Source organism: Dryobates pubescens, chromosome 24 (assembly GCF_014839835.1).
Source record: "Dryobates pubescens isolate bDryPub1 chromosome 24, bDryPub1.pri, whole genome shotgun sequence".
NCBI classification, from domain to species: Eukaryota; Metazoa; Chordata; class Aves; order Piciformes; family Picidae; genus Dryobates; species Dryobates pubescens.
This window is the reverse complement of record NC_071635.1, coordinates 3,222,334-3,233,932: the sequence shown is the minus strand read 5'-3', so window position 1 is coordinate 3,233,932 and position 11,599 is coordinate 3,222,334. Positions and strand designations below refer to the sequence as shown.

At 50.8% G+C, this 11,599-nt stretch overlaps 1 protein-coding gene across 1 annotated transcript; it reads right to left on the bottom strand.

Moving 5' to 3' along the window:
* Window positions 1-52: 52 nt before the first annotated feature.
* MRPL1 (mitochondrial ribosomal protein L1) lies at window positions 53-8,302 on the bottom strand. Its single transcript, XM_054172503.1, is given in 9 exon segments — window positions 53-288; window positions 1,330-1,411; window positions 3,578-3,678; window positions 4,683-4,794; window positions 5,016-5,087; window positions 5,927-6,010; window positions 7,391-7,631; window positions 7,779-7,890; window positions 8,173-8,302. Coding segments are annotated over 9 exon segments (1,170 nt in total).
* Window positions 8,303-11,599: the final 3,297 nt, after the last annotated feature.

Genomic DNA, 11,599 nt, shown 5'->3' with positions numbered 1-11,599 from the left:
TTCCCAGAAAGATTTCAGTGACACCATTTGCTTCCCAAGTTGGTCTTCAGATTTACAAGGAAACACACCAGGTACTAACAGATTACTGGGCACGTTTTTCTTCATCATCTTCTGCAACTCCTTCTTCTTCTTCTTCTTCTTCTTCCATTTCTCCTTCTTTCTCCACTTCTCCTTCTCCTTTCTCCACTTCTCCTTCTCCTTTCTCCACCTGAGGTAGAATTCCATTAAGCTTCAACATCAAACCTTCACTGGTTGCAGATCTGATGACCAACTTCCGCACAATAGGGTCTAGAAAACAAAAACCACCAAAGATTTTGGTCACTTCTTGTGTCTCCAGGCTGATTTATCTTGGTCCCAACCCATCCTGTGGAAGCACATAGCCAGAATCAGAATTATACCTGTGGGCATGTCTGCTGTCAGTCTCTTGTTGATCACAGAATGGCTCAGGTTGGAAGGGACCTCAGAGATCATCTACTCCAACCTCCCCACCATGGGCAGGGTCACTTCTCAACTAGACTCAGCTACTGAAGGCCTCATCCAACCTGGCCTTGAACACCCCCAGGGAGGAGGTAGCCACCACTTCCCTGAGCAGCCTGTTCCAGAGTCCCACCATCCTTGTACTGAAGAACTTCTTCCTAAGAGCCAGTCTGACCCTGCACTCCCTCAGCTTCAAATCATTCCCCCTTGTCCTGTCTCTAGACACCCTCAGGAAAAGTCCCTCTGCAGCCTTCCTGTAGGATCCCTTCAGGTACTGGAAGGCAGGTCCCCCTGGAGTCTTCTAAACCTCAGCTCCCTCAGCCTGTCCTCACAGCAGAGCTGCTCCAGCCCTTGGATCATCTTTGTGGCCTCCTCTGGACTCACTCTAGCAGCTGTGTGTCCTCCTTCTGCTGGGGGCACCAGAACTGGAGGCAGGATTGGAGGTGGGGCCTGAGCAACCTTATCTGACTGGAAATGTCCTTGCTCACAGCAGGGGGGTTGGACAAGACCTTTGAGGGCTCCTTCAAACTTGGTATCTTCTGTGGTTCTGTGGAAGGTGTCCCTGCCCGTGGCAGGGGTGTTGGAACTAGATGATCTTTAAGGTCCCTTCCAACCCAAACCATTCTGTGACTCTGTGGTTGTGCCAGAGTGCATTCAGCACTCACATCAATAGGAGCAGGCACTATGCCCTTCCAGGCCAGCCACTTCTTAGACCTTGATTTACTGAGCTGCCAAACAGCTTCCTCCCCCTGCCCCAAGGCAGACAAAGGTGACTGAATGCCAACCCCACACTCATCTCTTCATTTTGTTTGCTGTACCTTCAGCTCCCACATTAGAAGAGCAGCTGCTTACCGTAAGTTGATGGCTTGAATGTGCAGATATCATTGATGACTGTTTTCAGATTGGCAATGATCTGCTCAGCAGGCATATGCAGCTGCAGAAAGATAAAACCAAGTTAGCCATGGAGATATGTAAAGCCCAGACTAATCAATCTGCAAGCCCTGGGCAGATATTTAGGCTGCATTTGGATAGATTGTTCCTCTGTGCTCCCTGCTGAGGAGCTACAAATCCCATTAGCAGCCTTACCCAACGGACTGGGAGTAAAAAAGGATTTGTTACACTTCTGTGTTCATTATCACCCTCCCTATTTCTACCCAGGAGATTACATTTCCACAGCTCTGAAACAACACAAGGTAAAAAGCCTTAAAAACCACACTCTAAACAGGTGTTTTCCCTCAAAAATTACACTACAGTATCTGAGCAAAGAAGCTTTGAAAGACCACAAACCAGTTCAAAACCCCAAAGCACCTCAAATGGGAGCCATTAAGAGCTTGGACAGAACCAAATGAACCACTTTAAAAATCAGTTTCTTCCTCTTTGCTTTCCCATTTTAACACATTCCAGGGAATTTCTGCCTTCTACATGAAGCACATGGGAGCAATGAGCTCTAAACATGCACTAGGTCTGCATCTACCCTTTTTGTTCACCTGGGTTTCTCTTCATAGCACTTTGTCCTCCCAACAAGCAGCTCTCAGCTTGGGTTGCACCAAAAGCAGTGTGGCCAGCAGGTGATTCTGCCTCACCTGGAGTGCTGTGTCCAGCTATGGGGCTCCCAACACAAGAGAGACATGGACCTGACAGAGCAAGTGATAATCAGGGGGCTGGAGCCTCTGCTACAAGGATAGGCTGAAAAATCTGGGGCTGTTCAGCCTGGAGAAGAGAAGGCTCCAGGGAGACCTTAGAGCTACATTTCAATATCTGAAAGGGACTTACAGGAACTCTGGGGAGGGACTGTTCAGAAAGGCCTGTGGGGATAGGATGAGGGGCAATGGTTTGAAACTGGAGCAGGGGAGATTTAGGTTGGACATCAGGAGAAAGTTCTGCACAATGAGGGTGGGGAAATACTGGAACAGGTTGAGGCCCCATCCTTGGAGTCATCCAAGATCAGAGCTTGATGTAGTTGGAGGTGTCCCAGCTGACTGCAGAGGGGTTGGACACGATGACCTTTGAGGGTCCCTTTCAACCCAATGCAATCTCTGAACCCTCAAGAAAATGACTTGAAGCTCTCCTCCACGTATCACTTGATTTTGAAAGAGACACCCCAAGTGTCCTCATTTCTCTCCCTTCCGCCTTAAGCTGCATGTCTTAAAAGAACATTTGACCCTTCCAGCTTCCCAACTTCAGATCTACCAATCAAACCTGACTGCTGCCAACTTCTGGGCTTTTCAAAGACATCTCAATTACTACTAAGAAAGCAGCACTGAGCCTGCTGACTTGTGTGGGAGCACAGCATTACATCAGGCCACTGGCCAGAACTGAACTGAGAGGCAACATGAGACAGCAGCACTGAAGAGAAAAGAGCTCTTAGAGAAAGGCAGCTTGGCAGGCTCCCAGAAACATCCACACTCCAGCTTGGAACACAGCAACAGATCCTCCTGCTTCTGTGCAATTCAGCAAGGACTCCTTTCTCATGGACGAGATTGCAGTGTACAAAGCTCTGCGACTCAGTGCCGAGCAGAGATGCACTCAAGGCGCTCTCAGCCTCCCAGAGCTTTGCCTGCACTACTCCCAGCTCTGCTGCACAAACAGGAGGGAAACTAGGTCAGGTACACAGGGTAGTAGAGAGGGTGGAGCCATCTTACACAAGCCACAACCACTGAGTCATCCCTCTGCACACAACTCAGAGCGTGCCACTCTGTGTGTGTGCAGTGCTGCAGTCACCTCTGCCACAGAGCTGACATCAACTCAGCACATGTGAACTCCTAGGGAGCCCTCACCTGGCTCTTTCTGACCCAAGATCAAGACTTCATCCATGAGAATCTACCCTTTACTCTCAGAAGAAGCTAGGAGGAATGGGAAACCCATGTTAAGATGTGAGGTCACGAGATTACCAGCAGTAGCAGCTTTCTCATCCTATTTTGCTTATGACTGCAACTCCTCCTGGAACAGGCTGCCCAGGGAGGCTGTGGATGCCTCTTCTCTGGGGCTGTTCAAGGCTGGATGAGGCCTTCAGCAGCTGAGTCTAGCTGAGAGGTGTCCCTGATCATGGCAGGGGAGTTGGAGATGATCTCTGAGCTCCCCTCCAATTCTATGAACTTACTCTTGCTATCCTTGTCTTGATGACATCCTCATCTTGTACTGAGTACTGAAGGCCTTCTCTGTAGAGTTTCAGCATTTGGGGAATATCATGGCCAAGGGAATCTGGAAAACCACCAAGAACAAAAGGCACAGAAGTGGTCTGAGTGGTGCTTATTGGCACAGCAAAATGTGTTAGAAAGAGAGAATTCAATCTTGCACTTCAGGCAGTTAAAACTCCCATCAAACGTGCTTCATGGACAAGCCAATGGTGTCCTCATACTCCATCAATAGTACCCATCTTCCCTCCTCCCTTCCCTCCAGAGCAGGAAATGGAACAAAGACTTCTCTTCAAACAAAGAACCTGTTCATGTCTTATTTTTTTAATAAGAAGTTTTAATCCCTCATGCAACTGAAAGCCAGAAAGACAGGGAGAGGCAGGGACACCTCTCAGCTAGACTCAGCTGCTCAAGGCCTCATCCAACCTGGCCTTGAACACCCCCAGGGAGAAGGCAGCCACAGCCTCCCTGGGCAGCCTACTCCAGAGTCTCACCACCCTCATACTGAAGAGCTTCTTCCTCAGCTCCAGTCTAACAACCCTGCTCTGCCTCAGCTTCAAATCACTCCCCCTTGTCCTGTCTCTAGACACCCTCAGGAGAAGTCCCTCTGCAGCCTTCCTGTAGGATCCCTTCAGCTATTGCAAGGCAGCTCTAAGGACCCCCTGGAGTGCTCTCTGCAGAACCTCTGGACTCACTCCAACAGCTCTGTGTCCTTCTTCTGTTGGAGACACCAGAACTGGAGGCAGTAGAGCATCAGAGCAGAGTCAAAGGGCAAAATCCCCTCTCTTACCCTGCTGCTCACACTCCTCTGCCTGCAGCCCAGCAGGGCTGCATGAGGGCACTGCTGGCTCAGCCACCTCTGGGATGGGGTCTTGTTCAGTTTGAGACTGAGAAGAGAGAATTGCTTCTTACTCTGTTCTAGATACCCAAAACTACTCTTACCAAAGACAGAAGCAGTGAGCCAATCCTATATATAATGTGATTTAATCATATAGCCTCATCAAAGTTTCAGTCACCTCTGGGATGGGATCTTGGTCAGTTTGAGACTGAGAGGAGAGAATTGCTTCTTACTTTTCCTTGTGTTTGGGTATTTTCGTTTCAGTTTGCCCCTCAGTGGTATCAGCTTAGGCATGATTTCAGGAACAGCTACATAGGAGTCCACTTGGATTTCACCTTCCAAAATCTGCAACAGAAATCAGTCAGATGCATTTGGGAGTGCACTAAATCACCTCAGCCCCCAAGCTGACCTCCAAGCACATCAGAGCACAGAAACCCATCTCTCACTCTCGGCTGCCAACCGCAGGCTAGAGTTTCCTGGACAGAGGTTTTCTTGGTTCTCCCCTTTCCTCAGTCCCTGTTTAATGTAGGATATTTACAGAACTCTTGGAAATAGATAATAAATACCCATTTAATTAATTCAACTCCTCCCACAACAGCAGCTCCATGCTCTCGAGCTATTTCAGCTTCTTGCTCATTCTGTTGAGAGAGGGGAAACAAAGACAAGCAATTATTAACATCTATACCTTGTGCTTTATTCTGGACAACTGGGTAGAAACCCAAGCTATTGACAGATTAAGAATGGTTTAAGGCAAAGACCAAAAATACCCCTTCCAACCCTGACTGATAATATGATTTAATATAGAATTGTTTTGGTTGGAAAAAGATCTCCAGGATGATGGAGTCCAACCACTGACTTAACACCACCAGGGCCATTAAACCACAGCAACTCCACTTCAGAGCCTAGTTAAGAAGTGACAACCAAGTCTTTCACAGAATCAATAAGGATGGAAAAGACCTCCAAGATCATCAAGTCCAAGCTGTCACCCAACACCTCATGAGTACTAAGCCATGGCTCCAAGTGCACATCCAATCCCCTCTTGAACACCTCCAGGGATGGGGACTCCACCACCTCCCTGGGCAGCCCGTTCCAAAGGCTAACAACTCTCTCTATGAAGAGCTCTCTCCTCACCTTTAGTTGATTCTACAGGAGAAGAGGGAGAAAAGCCCATCCCATTTCCTGAAGAGCTCTATCAAAAGCCCTTTGCCTCTCATCTCCATCCCCTGGAAACTGTAAGGAAACATCCACTGGATGGAGCCACCATCCTCAGAGAAAGGCACAGAACCTGCTACCAAAGCCCAGTGTAAAAGAAGGCTGCTGAACTTCTTTGGCTTCAAAATGCATCTTCAAACAAACCCAACCTGTCCCCTGCCAGCTTTGTCTGGCTTTTAACAAAAGCAGTGGCACGTGAAGCAGCTGTATGGTTAAGAGCAGGCCAGGTAAAAACATCTGGAGCAAGTGGTTCAGGCTTACCTACCTCTGTGAAAACCAGGACCTTGTTGATTTCATCTGTGAAGCGATGTGGGAGGAGAACAGTGCTGGAAAATGGCTCCACTTTTTTCTAGTGAGGAAGGAAAACAGTCAAACAACAAAGAACAGACGCTCTGACTTAAAAGGCAAGGCAAGAGAGTCATGTGGAGCTGCTCCCCTGAACACCAACCTCAGCCTCAGTTTCTTTGCCCAGAGGTCATAAATGAGCAGGGTGTGTAAGTTCTGACAGCTTTATGCCCAGTATATGCTCAAGTCTAAATGAAAGAAACCTGAATTAACTATGCTGCAGCTGGCCCAAGAGAAAGGGGCTGAGATGAGTGACTCGAGTGGAACTGCTGCCAGGCTCAGGGCCCAGCCAGCAACAACCAGTGAGGTGCTGTAGATGCAGCTTAGCTAAAGGATGCTTCTGATGCAAGGGCAACCAGCAAGGAGTGTGTCTCTCTCCATGCCTTAAGAACACCACACAGCCTCCAGAAGGAGGAGCAGGAGCTCTGTGTTTCTTCAACCATTGATTTTCTAGCTCTAAGGGACCCTTCAAAGGCTATTTAGTTACAGGTGTAAAGAAACCAACTCTCAAGTGGCCTTTTCTCCAAATGGGAGAAGCTGAAGGAGTTTTAGGAACAGACTGGGCTGGACATCTTTAACTCAGAAGGTCAGAGACAAACAAGAGGGTAGCATACTTTCAATGAACATTATGTAAAAATAAAACAAACCAAGAAGGGCAGAGGGGTGGAAGAAGCTTGCCTTTACACTTTGCCCCAGAACAAAATACACACATTAATTTCATGGAATCAGACAATTGATTGGGCTGGAGAAGAGCATCAAGTGCAACCAAGGCCATCAAATCATGTCCCAAAGGGCCATGGCCACAGGCTTCTTGAACACTTCCAGGGATGGGGACTCCACCACCTCCCTGGGCAGCCTCTTCCAATCCCTGACCACTCTTGCAGCAAAGAAATTTTTCCTCATCTCCAACCTGAACCTCCCCTGGCACAATTTCAGGCCATTGCCTCTCCTTCTATTCCCTGATACTAGGGAGAAGAGATCAACCCCCACCTCACTCCAACCTCCTTTCAGGGAGTTGCAGAGAGCAATGAGCTCTCCCCTCAGCCTCCTCTTCTCCAGACTAAACACCCCCAGTTGCCTCAGCTGCTCCTCACCAGCCCTGTTCTCCAGCTTCAGCAGAAAGCCTAAGCAACTGTAAAGCTGAGCTTGACCAGTTCTTACCAGTCCTGAATTTCAGTCCCATAACAGCCTGTTTTCAAAACCCTCCATGGTGCTATCCTCACCTCAGCAGTGTGAGGGATGTTGAATAACAGATGTGTAAAAGCACAAAGCCTCTGACCATCAGAGAAGCTGCAAGAGGCAGCCAAGAAGGCTAACAGCAGCACCTGCTCTGCACTTCAAGCACAACACTTGTATCAAAAATGTACACACACTTCCAACCTACCTTCTTTAGTGCCATATCTAGGAACACATTAATATAGACATATTGTTTGGGGTTAGTGAAGTCCAGTTCCTGAAACTTCTTTAGCATTCCCACAGCCTCCTCCAAATCATAGGATGGCCTCTTGTAAAGCCACGTCAAGTAGACATCATCCACAGGTTTGCTCATCAGCGGCCTCCTCCTAGTTACCGGTTTCTTTTTTGTTTGTTCCTTCTTGGTCCTTTGTGAACCTTCTTTTGAAGGTCTAAAACGAAGAAAGAAATACTGAGGAGCCAACAGCTTACGGGAAGCCATCGAGGCCAGCTCGGCTGTTAGGGTAACACCGCGGACACCGAAAACACAGCAAACTTCCCCCCTCTATCTCCCCCACGCCAGGGGAGGCTGCACTCACTTCGCTGCCGCAGCGTAGAACCGGGCGGGCAGCGCGGCGCTCACCAAGGCAGGGGCGGCGGCGAGGCGCTGGTCCAGCCCGTGGAAGACCCATCCGCGACTCGGAGCCAGCACTGGAGAGAAAAACAAACACCGGCTCAGGCAAGAGCCCCGGCCTCGCTCACCTTCTCGGCGGCCACCCCAGCCCGGTCAGGCCCCGCCGCTTTTCGGGGCCGTCCCCTGCCCCACCGCCAAGGCAGAAACCACAAGCAGCAGACAGAGGAGAGCCGGCGGCCGGCGCCTGCCCCTTCCCAACGGCGAGACAGCCAAAGCCCTTCACCTCTCCACCAGCAGCGACCCGCGGGCGCCGCCATCTTGCAGACCGCGGCGGGGCGGAGCCCACAGCCTCCCCCGGCCTGTTCCGGCGCTGCCCGGAAGTGCCGCGCGGTGTCGTCCCCCCGCGGTGTCGCTCTCCCCCGGTCCCCTCACCCGCCGCTGCCGTTCCGAGGGCCCCCTATCCCCGCCGGCGGGCGGTGAGACGGGCATCACCGGGGCCTTTCGGTTCTTAACCGGCACAAAACGTGCGGTTGGTTCCTGCACCACTGAGAACAAAGCTGACACCACCACCCCCACCCCTGCCGGGGGGCACCGCGTAGGCAGAGCCTGTGACAGTGTGACCCACGAGGGCTGTGTCCCCGGTGGGTTGAAGGCAGCTGGAGTTGCTTCCCTCAGGAACAAGCATTACTCTGCCTCAAAAAACCCAACCCCCCCCATATTTTTGTGTTAACGTTGGGCGTTTCACTCAACATTTTTTGCTGTAGGTCCCAAGTAAGAAGGGAATTTCCACGCTGCTGCCACTGGCTCAGTTGCAAACATGCTGGGAAAAGATCCTCTTGGTTGACAAAGCAACCCATGGAGGAGCATCTACATAGAAGTTTGTTTAACCAGGTCCTAAGCTGCTCAGATATAAATAACTATAGTCTTGTCTCTTGCTATATGCATGTTAATGGGAGCCTGTTTATTCCACACTGGGAGCTGAGGTTCTTCAGCCTGGAAAGGAGAAGGCTCCAGGGAGACCTTAGAGCAGCCTTCCAGTACCTGAAAGGGGCTACAAGAAGGCTGCAGAGGGACTGTTTGCAAAGGCCTGCAGGGACAGGACGAGCAGCAATGGTTTGCAATTTGAGGCGATATAGACTGGAGGTTAGGAACATGTTCTATACCATCAAGGTGGTGGAAGACTGGAAGAGGTTGCCCAGGGAGGTGGCTGGGGCCCCATCCCTGGAGATCTTCAAGGTGAGGCTGGAGAAGGCTCCGAGAAACCTGCTCTAGTGGAGGATGTCCCTGCAGGGGAGGTTGGACTGGATGACCTTTGGAGGTCCCTTCCAACCAAAACCATTCTAGGATTCTAAGATGTGCTTTTGAGAAGCAGCATCTTGATTCCCACACTTTCATTCCACTCCCTGATAAATCCACATCCAAGCACATTCTCTAAATTCAGTCAAGCCCTTTCTGCTCCCAGCTGGGAGCTCAGGCTCACCTTGTCTATTGGTTTGTTGGGAAATCTTTGAGGGACACCTGACTAGGCAATGACACCCTGTGTTCTCTTGTGGTGCAGAGATGATTCAAACTTTCCAGCAGCATTTGTCTCTGAAGGGAGCACGGGCACAGCACAGGCTGTTTACATCTCACCTGGCATTCCTCAGCTGGAATGGTTGGGTTTAAAATCAGGTCTATGTGCATATGGAAAACAAGTCACAACCAAACCACTCTGTGTTCTTCCAGTTTAACTATATGCTCAGTGTCTCCAGAGAAGATGAGGCAGGCAGGTGTGAGACTGACAGGAGGGAAAAAACCCAAACCCTCCTTGGTTAAAAAGTTTCAGTGGAGAGTGAAAAAAACCATGAATTTAAAACACAGAAGCAGCAGAGGTTTGGAGGAAAGGATTCTTTTTGGATGGGCTTTAGGCATGTATGTCTCCTACAGTGGTGGTGGCAGATGTAATACAAGACTCACCATGTGTGTAATACGCACTTGTGATCAGGTAACAACCTGCATCCTTTGCAGTCTTCCTCCATGACTCCTCAGTTCCCCTGTGAGCCTCCCACTTGTTAGAAATGATGTTGCTGCTGTGGGTCATGGGGCTTGGCCCTGGGAGGGAAATAGGGGTCAGAGTCAACGTGCACCCATTCCCAATTACTCACTCTGAAGCCCATTTCTCTGAATCACAGAATGGCAGGAGTTGGAAGGGACCTCTGAAGATCATCCAGTCCACCCCCCCTGCCAGAGCAGGGTCACCCAGAGCAGGATGCCCATGCAGGTTTGGAATGACTCCAGAGATGGAGCCTCCATCACCTCTCTGGACAGCCTGTTCCAGTGCTTCACCACCCTCAACATAAAGAACTTCTCCCTCATGTTTAGATGGGACTTCCTACATTCAAGTTTGTGCCTATTACCTCTTGTCCTGATGCTGGGCACCACTGACAAAAGCCTGCTCCCCTCCTCTTGATACTCACCCTTGCACTACTTAAGAAATATTTCCTTTCAAAAGCCTTTGATCTGTTGTAGAGGCTCCTTCTGCCCTTCCCACTCTCTGACTATAAATGAGTCCAGGCAGCTGCAGTAGAAAGTAAGTTTGAATACAAACTCATGATCTCTTGTCCCACTCCACAGCCCTCAAACCATCTGCTGCTCCTTCAGACACCTCCCTGCACCTCTCCAAAGCTTTGTTTTTATCCCTATCACCACCTTCCTACCTGAGCTGTGCCACAGGTCGGCATGCAAAGACCTACATCCCTCCCTGCCCCCTGGCTTCTACTTATAATTTTCACCCCATCTTTCCCTCACAGTAAGCTCATCAAATGTGGAAAGGGGCAATAAAAGGATTTGGGGGTGTCTGAGAAGATGGAAAGTGGCAATAAAAGGATTTGGGGGTGTCTGAGAAGACAGATACTGTCAATAAAAGGATTTTGGGGCATCTGAGAAGACAGAAACTGGGGATAAAAGGATTTGGGGGTGTCTGAGAAGACAGACACTGGCAATAAAAGGATTTTGGGATGTCTGAGAAGATGGAAACTGGCAATAAAAGGATCTGGGGGCACCTGAGAAGACAGAAGCTGGGAATAAAATGATTTGGGGGTGTCTGAGATGATGGTAACTGGCAATAAAAGGACTTTGGGGTGTCTGAGAAGACAGGCTGTAATGCTGGATGATATTTACCTGTGCTTCCTTGCTTCAGCTTCCCAGAAGGGCATTCCCAGCCTCACTCAGGTCCATACAGCTGAAAGTTGGGGGCTGAAAAAGTTTTCCCAGGAGAGGAACTGCTGCCTGAGGAGAAACCAAAGCAACCGATGATGAAGTGGCCGTCTGCACCCTCAGACCCCACCGCGCCCTGCCCACCCCGGCAGCCATTTCTCTCTCCCCCTCCATAATTTGGAGGCAAGCAGCCCCTCAGAAGTCACCCCCAAAACCACGCCACGTCCCCCAGGGTGCCGCCGGCCCTCCTGATGGCAACCTCCTCCTCGGCTCCCGCTCGGCAGAGGGCTCCCGGCGGCCGCCATCAAAACCGTGAGGTAAAAGTGGGCTCTCGTCCCCTCCGCGGGCTTCGGGGGCCCCGCCGGTGTGCCCCCGCGGCCGCCGTGCGCCGTTCCCGCCCGGCCAGGCGCTGACAGGAGCTGCGGGGTGGGTGACAGGGCGCGGCGTGAGCGGCGGCACGGCCCCGCCGTGTGCCCGAGGTGCCCCCCCGCCTCCTCCGCCCTACGACGGCTCCGTCACCGCCCGCCGCCCGCCGCCCGCCTCCCGCCTCCCCGCGCCCGCCTCCGTCTCCTCCGCCCTCCGCGCCGCCCG